The sequence below is a fragment of the Ovis aries genome, chromosome 6 (genome assembly GCF_016772045.2).
Source record: "Ovis aries strain OAR_USU_Benz2616 breed Rambouillet chromosome 6, ARS-UI_Ramb_v3.0, whole genome shotgun sequence".
Classification (NCBI taxonomy): domain Eukaryota; kingdom Metazoa; phylum Chordata; class Mammalia; order Artiodactyla; family Bovidae; genus Ovis; species Ovis aries.
In genome coordinates, this window is record NC_056059.1 from 67,275,313 (window position 1) to 67,288,485 (window position 13,173).

Below are 13,173 nucleotides of genomic sequence, written 5' to 3' on the forward strand. Positions count from 1 at the left end.
CAGCTAAAATAGATATGTTATCCCAAGACTTACCAATTTATCTATTCATTCAACTAACACTCTAATTTAAGATTTGTTAGCTGCCAGATGAACAAAAGAGTTCCTGCCCTTGGAGAACTTTCTGAAATAATAAACACATTAAACAAACATACACAAATGTAAATAAACTATGGAAAAATACTTGCAAGTAAGGTAAGAATGTATTTTAGGGAGTTTAAGCTGAGATCTAAAGATACGAAGACTTTAAAGTAAAAAATATATGAAGAATACAGCAAGAAATAGGCAAACTGGACATTTACCAATTGCAGGGAGAGTTTACTTAAGAGGCAAAAACATACCCGTATCTGGATAAAAATATTCCAGCATGCTGAAATGTTCTGTATGATAAAAACAGCCCATGTAGACATTGTTTGCTGTACATACTATTTCTGGGGTATTAATCCCATACTCTATAGAGTAGTCCCTGGGAAGAAGGTAGTAAGAACTGGCCCATAAAAAGTTTCAAGGGACTTCTATTTCTAACACCCTCACATACCTAGTGCTAGTCTTCCCCACCTCTAGGGCTGCCATTTGACTGCCCACATCCTGTCTAGTTTTTCTAAGAATGCTCGTTTATTCTGTCACTCAGTTGTGTCTCTGCAACCCAATGGACTGTCGTCTTCCAGGCTCCTCTGTCCATGGCATTTTCCAGGCAAGAATACTGGAGTTGACATTGCTTCTCCAGGGGATCTTCCTGACCCAGGGGTCGAACCTGAATTCCTGCAATGCAGGATTCTTTACTGCTGAGCCCCTGGGGAAACCCCTTCCTGAGAATACCCCCTCAATGATGATGACCACATGAGCTAAAAGTGAAATGTCCCAGTTTACAATTCGTTTTTCTGATTTGTGAATCAATCTGTAAGAGAACTCATGACATTGTCACATTTATCTATCATCATAGTTAAGAATTTCTAAGCACTGTATGCCAGAGTGTATGTTCACAAAGTAACGTGTATTTTTTCAGTTTTGAATTCTTGATCCAAACCTATTTCCTCTGTTGTAAAATGAGAATAGCCCCACTGCGTTAAGTTGTCATGGGGGTTAAACAAACATAAGAAGTGCTGTAGACATAGCTAATGGGAACCTGCTGTATAGCACAGGGAATTCAGCTTGGTGCTCTGTGATAACCTAGATAGGTAGGATGGAGTGGGACAGGGGGAGAGAGGTCTAAGAAGAGGATTCATGTATACATATAGCTGATTCATTTCACTGTACAGCAGAAACTAATGCAACATTTTAAGGCAATGATACTCCAATAAAAAAAAACAGTTAAAATAGTTGTAGACACAATAATCTACTATTTCTCCTTGTTTCTGTTTTACAGATGAGGAGTAAATGAAGTCTAAGAGAAGTTAAGTAATTGCCCAAGACCTCACAACTAGAAAAGGATAGAACCAGAAGCCCAAGCAATCTGGAACTAGACTGACCTCTTAACCCCTACCTCCTGCAGTACAATTAAGACAGTAATGAAAAATGCCCCAAAAGTTTACAGCCCAGAATTACACTGTGAATCCTCTCATTCATCCATCAAATGTTTACTGAGCACTGCAGTGAGTTAAATAGTGTCCCCTGCATCCCCCACAAAATTAATGTCCACCTGGAACTAAATATATAACTTTCCTTATTTGGAAATAGGGTCTTTGCCGGTATAATTGGGTAAAATGAGATTATACTGGAGTGGTATGGGCTCTAACTACAGAGTGTTCTAAAGAGTCAGAAAAGGACACACATAGACAAGAAGGCCATGTGGAAATGGGGGTGACACACTGATGTATCTACAAACCAGGAAACGCCAAGGACTGTTGCTCCAAACTGGAAGCTAAGAGAGAGGTGTGGAAGGCTTTCTTTCTCTTGAGTCTCCCGGAGCCAACCCTGCTGACATTTTGATTTTGGACATCTGACCTCCTAAACTGAGAGAATAAGTTTTTGTTGCTTCAAGCCACTCTGTTTGTGATAATTTGTCATGGCAGCTCTAGAAAACTAAAACCAGCATCTGCTATGTGGCTAGGCACGGTTTCCCACTCTAGAGTTACAGCAGTAAGCAAAACCGCACCCCCACCCTTGTGGAGCTTTCCTGCTAGTGAAGGAGACAGATAACAAACAAATATAGAATTCAAAGATAGGTACTGTGCAGCGTTACAAGGAAAAAACATTGTGTGAAGATACACAACAGCCAGAAGAGATTAGTTAGGGATGTCTAGGAAATTTCTCCCTAGAAATGTTTTAACTCAGATGAATCTAGACTGTGGAATTTCAGGCTATATGGATAATTCCTCATAGTACCACTGAAATACATGCCTTTGCATTTGGAAAGAAAACTGAGCAAGAACAGCAGCTTGGCAAGCAACAGACCTAAACTTGCTCAACAGACCAAGATTCTGAAACACAAGAAAAGAATGAACACCCTTAAGAGAAAGCAGAGGGGTTTCTGATGTCTCTCAACCCTCCCAAATTCACATCTCTTCTCAGAGATAGTAATCAGTATTCTGCCCTTTCCTCCTCCTACCTCACAGGGAGACCCTAAGGTCCAAGGCTTCAGGAGGTCTAAATCACTGTCACTCAATAAAGAGGCACCTTCCACAGACCAAAGAGACAGAGCTACTTTTATATAAACTCTAGCTCCAGAGCTCAGACTTCTGTTTCACTTCCTAGCACCCAGATATGGGCAAACCTAACAGCTGGAGTTGTCCTTGGGTCATCAGAAATAAAGTGAAGAGTCAAAAATTCCTTTAGGACATCTTTAAACACTAACACAGATACTTACCTCTGTTTAGAAAGTTTAACATTCATAGCCATGAAGTTCTAGCATCAGACTTCTTGGCAAAAAGCAATATTTTCAATGTCTTGCTCCAGTAAAGTTCATTTGGCAATTTAGCAAAGATTTCACCAACTTATTTGTGACTGAAAGTGAAAGTGAAGTTGCTCAGTCATATCCAACTCTTTGCAACCTCATTGACTGTAGCCTGCCAGGCTCCTTCCTCTGTCCATGGGATTCTCCAGGCAAGAGTACAGGAGTGTGTTGCCATTTCCTTCTCCGGGGGATCTTCCCCACCCAGGGATGGAACCTGGGTCTCCCACACTGCAAGCAGACTTTACAGTTTGAGCCACCAGGGAAGCCCTTATTTGAGATTTTCTGAATTTAGATTTGAGGAGTGAAATTAACTGAAATACAAACATTAGGTATTGCTCAATCCCTAAAAATGTTTAAACTGGAAAACTAAAAAATTTCAACATAAATATGCCACAAATTTCAAAAACTAAACTAATAAACTTTTAAAATGACACAAGTAAATAGGAAAATAAGGCCATCACATTAACATTTTTATCTGTGTCATTCTGAGTAGCTACTTGGTAACTTTTCCATTCCTTCTCTAATTGGCTCAGATTGAAGCAAAAAGGTCAACAGGTACCACTTTAATAACTTCAGAACAAATTAGCATTAAGCATTTGGACAAAATTTAAATTTGACCTTAAAGAATTTATTTCCTCCCCTTTCACTCACTACACAGCAGGTTCTGCAGTGTCCTCAGATCACTCCTTCAGGGCAACAGGGAACCGTGGGAACTGCAGGCCTGCATCACTGAATCCCGGCATAGCAGCCCCTCCAGCCTGGGCTGCCTCCCACCTACCTCACTCCCTGCTTTTACTCTCCTCTGCATAGTCTTTTCTCCACACAGCAGTCAGAAGACAGTTATCTTAAAAGAACAGTAAGAAATTATTCAGTTCAGTTCAGTCACTCAGTCATGTCTGACTCTTTGCGACCCCATGAACTGTAGCATGCCAGGCATCCCTGTCCATTACCAACTCCCAGAATTTACTCAAACTCATGTCCGTTGAGTCGGTGATGCCATCCAAACATCTCATCCTCTATCGGCCCGTTCTCCTCCCGCCTTCAATCTTTTCCAGCATCAGGGTCTTTTCAAATTAGTCAGCTCTTTGCATCAGGTGGCCAAAGTACTGGAATTTCAGCTTCAACATCAGTCTTTCAACACTCAGGACTCATCTCCTTTAGGATAGACTGGTTGGATCTCTCCAGTCCAAGGAACTCACAAGAGTCTTCTCCAGCACCACAGTTCAAAAGCATCAATTTTTTGGCGCTCAGTTTTCTTTATAGTCCAACTCTCACACCCATACATGACTACTGGAAAAACCATAGCTTTGACTAGATGGACCTTTGTTGGCAAAGTAATGTCTCTGCATTTTAATATGCTATCTAGGTTTGTCATAACTTTCCTTCAAGGAGTAAGCATCTTTTAATTTCATGGCTGCAATCACCATCTGCAGTGATTTTGGAGCCCGGAAAAATAAAATCAGCCACTGTTCCCACTGTTTTCTCATCTATTTGCCATGAAGTGATGGGACCAGATGCCATGATCTTCGTTTTCTGAATGTTGAGCTTTTTTTTTTTTTTTTTTTAAATTTTAAAATCTTTAATTCTTACATGCGTTCCCAAACATGAACCCCCCTCCCACCTCCCTCCCCATAACATCTCTCTGGGTCATCCCCATGTACCAGCCCCAAGCATGCTGTATCCTGCGTCAGACATAGACTGGCGATTCGATTCTTACATGATAGTATACATGTTAGAATGCCATTCTCCCAAATCATCCCACCCTCTCCCTCTCCCTCTGAGTCCAAAAGTCCGTTATACACATCTGTGTCTTTTTGCTGTCTTGCATACAGGATCGTCATTGCCATCTTTCTAAATTCCATATATATGTGTTAGTATACTGTATTGGTGTTTTTCTTTCTGGCTTACTTCACTCTGAGCTTTAAGCCAACTTTTTCACTCTCATCTTTCATCAAGAGGATCTTTAGTTCTTCTTCACTTTCTGCCATAAGGGTGGTATCATCTGCGTATCTGAGGTTATTGCTATTTCTCCCAGTAATCTTGATTCTAGCTTGTGCTTCATCCAGCCCAGTGTTTCTCATGATGTACTCTGCACAGCCCTGACATACTCCTTTTCCTATTTGGAACCAGTCTGTTGTTCCATGTCTAGTTCTAACTGTTGCTTCCTGACCTGCATATAGGTTTCTCAAGAGGCAGGTCAGGTGGTCTGGTATGCCCATCTCTTTCAGAATTGTCCACAGTTTATTGTGACCCACACAGTCAAAGGCTTTGGCATAGTCAATAAAGCAGAAATAGATGTTTTTCTGGAACTCTCTTGCTTTTTCAATGATCCAGCAGATGTTGGCAATTTGATCTCTGGTTCCTCTGCCTTTTCTAAAACCAGCTTGAATATCTGGAAGTTCACAGTTCATGTATTGTTGAAGCCTCACTTAGAGAATTTTGAGCATTGCTTTACTAGTGTGTGAGATGAGTGCAACTGTGTGGTAGTTTGAGCATTCTTTGGCACTTTCTTTGGGACTGGAATGAAAACTGACCTTTTCCAGTCCTGTGGCCACTGCTGAGTTTTCCAAATTTGCTAGCATATTGAGTGCAGCACTTTCACAGCATTATCTTTTAGGATTTGAAATCGCTCAACTAGAATTCCATCACCTCAACTAGCTTTGTTCGTAGCGATGCCTCCTAAGGCCCACTGGACTTCGCATTCCAGGATGTCTGGCTCTAGGTGAGTGATCACATTATCATGATTATCTGGGTCGTGAAGATCTTTTTTGTACAGTTTGTTTATTCTTGCCACCTCTTCTTAATATCTTCTGCTTCTGTTAGGTCCATACCATTTCTGTCCTTTATTGAGCCCACCTTTGCATGAAATGTTCCCTTGGTATCTCTAATTTTCTTGAAGAGATCTCTAGTCTTTCCCATTCTATTATTTTCCTCTATTTCTTTGCATTGATCACTGAGGAAGGCTTTCTTATCTCTCCTTGCTATTCTTTGGAACTCTGCATTCAAATGGGTATATCTTTCCTTTTCTCCTTTGCTTTTCACCTCTCTTCTTTTCACAGCTATCTGTAAGGCCTCCCCAGACAGCCATTTTGCTTTTTTGCATTTCTTTTTCTTGGGGATGGTCTTGATCCCTGTCTCCTGTACAATGTCACGAACCTCTGTCCATAGTTCATCAGGCACTCTGTCTATCAGATCTAGTCCCTTAAATCTATTCCTCACTTCTGTATAATCATAAGGGATTTGATTTAGGTCATACCTGAATGGTCTAGTGGTTTTCCCAACTTTCTTCAATTTAAGTCTGAATTAACAAATAATTATTCCCCAGCTAAAACTTCCAGTGGCTGCCCACTGCAACTAGAAATCAACTCCAATTCCATACCACGGTTTACCAACCTTGCTAAGAAATGGCGCTGGACCCTCTTTCCCTGTCACTCACTAAGCTCCAGACACACTGGCTCTTCCACCTATTCCTCAGCCAGGCCAAGCATCTCCCAACTTAAAGACTTTCTTCTTGCTGCTTTCTCTCACTCACAGACTTTTCCCTCAGAACATCAACTGAAGGTCATTCAGGTCACAACTCAAATGTCCCCACCTCAGAGGGACTTTTTCAATTTAAGTAGTTAGTGCCTTTACACGCTCCCCACGCCCCCCACCCCCATCACTTTCGGTAACATTTCTCTCATTTTTTAACACCACTTACCGTACATGAAATCACATTCATTTTATTGTGTATCTATTTCCTGCCTGCTTTCTTCTACTCTTTAACAGGTCCCTGAAAGGACCGCCATTATTTCCAGTACCTAAAAAGTACCCATCACACAGTAAAGGCATCTGTTGATTGAATAAATGAATGCACAGTTGTGTGACTCTGGGCTAATTAAGCTCTGAGCTACTAGCCAATCAAATAAAAAACAGCAAACTGTGTTATTCACTCCATCTTCTTCTGCTCACTAAATTCTTCTGCAAAACTTGGAAAGAAAACTTAGCAAGAACAGAAACCCAACAAACAGACATGAACTAATCTCCAGGTCTGTCTGTTTATTAGGCCAAGATCTTGAAATACATGAAAAGAGCTTCCAATGTGGACACCTAATCATTTAATTAATATTCGTTTTAGATTAGAGTAAGGTAATGACTTGAGTGTAAGAGCTCTGATTTAGAGCTTCTAAGACACCAACACAGTAACTCTAACACTGGGAAAGATTTTTTAAAAATCTAAAATTAAAACAAAAATACAATAAAGAAAGGAATGACTGTCTTCCCACTTTAGACACCAGCTAATACCCGACTCAGGGACGTAACATTAAACAAACTGAGTTAAAGGAAGCAAAATTTTAAAATCCTTCTTAGTACTTCTACCACTTTTTAGTACCTGTCAATTACTATGTTTTGTAACAAGCATTAGAGTTTTATAAATTGATAAAATTATAGGCTCCTGAATGTTTTAAATAGTAAATATTCTACATTAAAAATCTGGTATGAAAAATTTTAATTAATCGTACAAAAATTAAATATCAAAAACATTTTAAATGACTTACAATTCAAAGAGATTCAGCTTATTGATACTTCTCTGTTAGCTTGTTTTCATAAGAATTGATTATTTCCAGCTGAAAAAAAAAATCTACCAATAGGACTGTGGTAAGAAGAAATGAGAATAATGTACATAAAGTTTATAAGCCTGTGCTCAGCATATATTGCTCATAAATATTAGTTTTTCTTTTATTATCACTTTGAAAAAAATGCATAAAGTTTTACAGAACATGCCAACTTCAGATAGAAGCTTCTTACATGAGAAATAACCACATGTAAGAAATCTAGCCTAGCATTTTTTAAAAACAATTACATTTTCCTCTGAGGAACATACTACATAAAACAGTAATAACTGATAAAAATTCCTCACTAATAAACCAACTTCTAGAGTCTAATTATATAGCTTCATGTTATAACTTAAGAGGTCCTTTAGAGAATATATATTTTTTAAAAAGTACAAAGTTACATGATCAGGAAAAGTACCTTTTAATAAGTAACCACAACATTGTAAAATATTCCTCTAATTACATATATGGCTCAGTTTAATCTTAATTTTGCCAAAAAAGAAAAAGATGGCTTGAAATAGTAAATGAAATAGGTATGTTAATACAAGGAAGCACAACAAACAACTGACATGTTACCTTGCCACTATCTATGCCTTATGAAATATTTTACAATTTCAGTCATGCTTTTACTATTAAATACTGTTATAGTGCCACTTTTAGGATGCTAATTAAGGTAAAGCTTAACATTCTATCCTTCTAACAAGAGTTCAAAGAGAATACAGAGATGAATGTGAATATATATTGTGTTTTACAGCATCTGCTTTCTAATATTCCAAATTTAACAACTTATCTAAATCTAATCTGAGGTATATTAACAAGTCAAACATTTTTTAATCCACAGCATGGGCTATGTACCATGCAAACACTACTACCACAATTGTACACAGTGGAAAGAGGTAATATTTATATTTCTGCCATAGGGTTAGCTCAACTGCCACTTCATCTCTCTTCCTGTTCTTCTTCCGACGACCCTTCAGTCTGTTTTCAAAAGCTTCCAGTTCAGCCTAAATCAAAACAGTATCATTTTTATTAAATTCAATACACACATTGACTTGAATTTTTCCACTCAGACAAAAATAAACTGGGGAAATGTTTTAATAGTAATGGTATATAATTAATATACAGATTTGATTTTTTAAAAATACTATCTTTCCACTACTGACCGTATTCAACAAATTCAGAGTTGAGGTAAGAAGAACTGGAACTAGAGAGTGGTGAAAGAGACTATTTCAGACTGATGGCCTGCTTTTGATACTAAATATAGAAACATCTGATTTAAAATATAGATATTAGTTTTATTTAGCACCATTAATCTGTAGTTAATAGGGCTCTATAATACAGAGCTTCCAGCAAGTGCAGATAGACGACCCATTAGGATAAAGATACCTATAATCCTAGTTTTACACAATGCTGGTAACAAATATTAATGACTTTTATGGAAGACATTCATGTAAGTGAATAGAAAAAGCTGCCAGAAATTGATACCTCTCAATCAAATACATTTAAAAACAGAGTAAAAATTCTTCAGGGGAAAAATGCTTCATCATACTTTAAACCAAAATGACTCCTTTAGAAAGAATTATATAAAAATTCATTCTAAAAAATAACTTTAAAAAAGTTGATGACACTCATTATAAAGTGTAGATTTTTAGTCTACTGTAAAGAACTTACTTATTAAGCTTTAATGCATGACAGTATAATATTATACACTGCATTGTTATTAACTAAAGCCTGGCACTTATCAACATATATATAATATTCATGCAAAAATCTATAAATGTTCATTTAAAGGAAGGAAATAGAAACTTCAGTTAACATACCCATAACTTTGCTCATAAACCACATCTGAAGACCTAACATATATTCAATACTTAATTTAACAGAAAGCGACATTCTTCAATGAACCAAAATATCAAAATATTCTCAAGTGGTTGTGATATACAGCAAAAAGTCAAAATATATTAAAAGCAGTCAAACTTGAGAACCACTGGCACAGTAAAATAACTGATCCATAAATGATGACTCACAGTTGTCAAAAGTGGTTTAAATTATATTCTATACACTGTCTAAAAGGCAGTAAATAGAGACTATATTTAAGATTTCTCTCCATAATGGCTTATAAAAAGGAGAAGGGACACCCTAGACTATTAATAATCTCCAGGATTCCAGTCAACCCATGTTTTATTGCATTAGCTCTGATAATTTATTTTTTTATATTAGGCAAATCAACTTTACAGAACGTAAAACATGAGAGGTTATTTTATCCCACCTTGCTACATGAGTTATTTTCAATGCCCTCTCTCAAGACATGCAAATTTCAGTTTCTTCATTCATAATGGTGGTAGTTTACATACAATGTACACTACTTGCTAAGCACTGAAGTATCTCAAAATGAAACTGACAAAAAATTACATGTCACTATTAGAAAGCTAAGCCACTCTTTGGAATATATGATCAATAAATATAGTATGTGAACAAACAGGAGGTATAAGAATGTACTTGTTATCTAGGTAACACATTTTATCTCGAATGCAGATAAAAATTTAAGAATTCTTGAAGGCATTCAAGAGTCTAACGGGGAAATAAGAAGGTGTATTATTAAAGCAAATGTATTGGTTAGTAAACAGCACTTATCTGTCACAGACAACCTACAACTCAGTAAGATGAGTGAAGATGCGTACTCTAGGGGATGCCTTAAAACGGATGCTGCCATGTCCTGACCCCCTGTCACTCAAACCAAAAGAGGTGTTATCTCTGGAGAATGGATGAAATCGACAAGGAAGTAATTGGTAATACACAAAATACACAGAATATCTGGGCACATACAGGGTCCCATGCTTCCTTCAGAGGTTCAGGATACCTGGACTGAAACAAACAAACGGATAATTTTTGTTTTACAAGGAACTATATTTTCAGTCCAGAATTGAGCTGACCTAGTTTATATGTTTCCACATATCTTGTATCTGCATAAAAACTAACAATTATGCAAAAAGGACCTAAGTTTGGGTGTTTTCTGTTACCTGTTGTCTTCGTTTTTCCTCTTCAAGGGCAGCTTTGGCTTCTGCTTCTTTTAACTGTTTATAGACATTTAAAACTAAATTAACATTGCAATCACCAAATTTTATACAGAATTTTAACATCTTTCCTTCCAGGCTCCACTAACCTATAACAACTTCTGAGAGCTTCATACTGAAATTTATTTAAAGAACCATAAATGTTATACACTGAGAAGTGTTACTAGAGTACTATCTAACAGGGTGTGAGGGGAAGTAGAGTGTTATATCTTATTCAGCCGAACAACTATAAGATACTAGATCATAACACACAGAGTTACAACACTGTAAACTGAAATACTTTTAAAACTTTTACTCTTAAGTTACCATATTAAGACTATAGTCAATTATTAAATATTACTGTTTGCCTAGGGATGAAATTGACCATTTTCCTAAAACACCGTCTCTGGAAGGGAATCTTTAGTTTCAAACAAAACCAGAAGTTTATTCACTGGGTTAATGGAGGGAAATAGTGACACTAAAAGAACAGCAAAGAACCCTAAAAACAGCAAAGAACCCTAAAATTTTATTTTTGTAGTATTTTAACATAATTTTCAGGAAGCTTAAACTAACATTAAGATGAGTAACTATGTTCCAGAGTACATCTACTAACTGGTACAGAGTATGGGAAAATCTAGTACACACCAGACAATAAAGATTATATCTAGCACACACCAGCACATCTGAGAGTTTTAAAATAGGCCTATACACTAGGCTTTTATCACAAAAACAAAAAAGGATGAGATTTCAAGTTCTTCATAATAAGCACATAAATTTAATGTACAAAATAAATAAGGAAAGGCCACTAACACATTAAAAATGACATTACCTCAGATGCTTTCTGCTTCATTTCTTTGCATGTTGTGTCACATTCTATGGAAATCTGATTTTCACGTACTTTGTTGCACTGCACTTCCTACAAATAAAATTTTTTTAATTTTTACTTCAAAAGATTTCCCTCAAAGTTGTAGTAACTGCATGCCATAAAAAAGCAAAATTTCTCTAGAAGCTTAAGATTATGCCTATTATTTCATTTTTATTCTTCATTTCTCTTTATTGCTTCCTATTACTCTTCTGAAGCCTCCAGGAAGATGCTAGAGAAGTGCCATCCAACACAGCTAGCTGAGGCAATGGAAATGTTCTATACTCACAAGGGTAGCGCTTCCCACACGTGGTGCCTGAGTACTCAAAGTGTACTGAAATCAAGGAACTGAATGTCATGTCACATATTATTTAATGTTGATTCATTAAAATTCTAATTTAAATAGCCATAAGTGGCTAGTGGCTATCACCACAGTGTGGCTCTAGAGAGTCTTTTGGAGAGCTACAAGTTTTTTTCTCAACCACTTATATTTTTTAAAATAGCTGAGGTGAAAATCATTCTAAACCTTCTTTCTGTATTTCACTGATTCCTTAATAAAATAATAAAAAATATAGTTTTTTTGATGAGGTGACATCAAGACTATAATCAATTTGTGTACTAGTAAAGTAATGCTTAAAATTCTCCAAGCCAGGCTTCAGCAATACATGAACTGTGAACTTCCAGATGTTCAAGCTGGTTTTGGAAAAGGCAGAAGAACCAAAGATCAAACTGCCAACATCCGCTGGATCATCAAAAAAGCAAGACAGTTCCAGAAAAACATTTATTTCTGCTTTATTGACTATGCCAAAAGTCTTTGACTGTGTGGATTACAGTAAACTGGAAAATTCTGAAAGAGATCAGAATACCAGACCACCTGACCTACCTCTTGAGAAACCTGTATGCAGGTCAGGAAGCAACAGTTAGAACTGGACATGGAACAACAAGACTGGTTCCAATAGGAAAAGGAGCACGTCAAGGCTGTATATTGTCACCCTGCTTATTTAACTTCTATGCAGAGTACATCATGAGAAACGCTGGGCTGGAGGAAGCACAAGCTGGAATCAAGACTGCCAGGAGAAATATCAATAACCTCAGATATGCAGATGACACCGCCCTTATGGCAGAAAATGAAGAAGAACTAAAGAGCCTCTTGATGAAAGTGAAAGAGGAGAGTGAAAAAGTTGGCTTAAAGTTCAACATTCAGAAACGAAGATCATGGCATCTGGTCCCATCACTTCATGGGAAATAGATGGGGAAACAGTGGAAACAGTGGCAGACTTTATTTTTGGGGGCTCCAAAATCACTGCAGATGGTGACTGCAGCCATGAAATTAAAAGATGCTTCCTCCTTGGAAGGAAAGTTATGACCAACCTAGACAGCATATTCAAAAGCAGAGACATTACTTTGCCAACAAAGTTCCATCTAGTAAAGGCTATTGTTTTTCCATTAGTCATGTATGGATGTGAGTGTTGAACTATAAAGAAAGCTGAGCACCGAAGAATTGATGCTTTTGAACTGTGGTGTTGGAGAAGACTCTTGAGAGTCCCTTGGACTGTAAGGAGATCCAACCAGTCCATCCTAAAGGAGATCAGTCCTGGGTGTTCATTGGAAAGACTGATGTTGAAGCTGAAACTCCCAATATTTTGGCCACCAGATGCAAAGAGCTGACTCACTGGAAAAGACCCTGATGTTGGGAAAGATTGAGGGCAGGAGAAGGGGATGACAGAGGATGAGATGGTTGGATGGCATCACTATTAGTTTGGGTAAACTCCA

General features: G+C 37.4%; 1 protein-coding gene across 7 annotated transcripts in view; it reads right to left on the reverse strand.

Annotated features, from left to right (window-relative positions):
• Positions 1–6,908: 6,908 nt before the first annotated feature.
• Positions 6,909–13,173, reverse strand: part of NFXL1 (nuclear transcription factor, X-box binding like 1) — a 55,968-nt gene continuing 49,703 nt past the window's right edge. For all 7 annotated transcript variants that reach the window (XM_042251377.1, XM_042251374.1, XM_012179925.3 and 4 more), the window contains exons 21-23: positions 11,368–11,454; positions 10,506–10,559; positions 6,909–8,489 (exon numbers count right to left, since the gene is read on the reverse strand). In XM_042251377.1, coding sequence (XP_042107311.1) covers positions 8,316–8,489; positions 10,506–10,559; positions 11,368–11,454 — 315 coding nt within the window. In that variant the 3' untranslated portion in view covers positions 6,909–8,315. The remainder of the gene's footprint in view (positions 8,490–10,505; positions 10,560–11,367; positions 11,455–13,173) is intronic.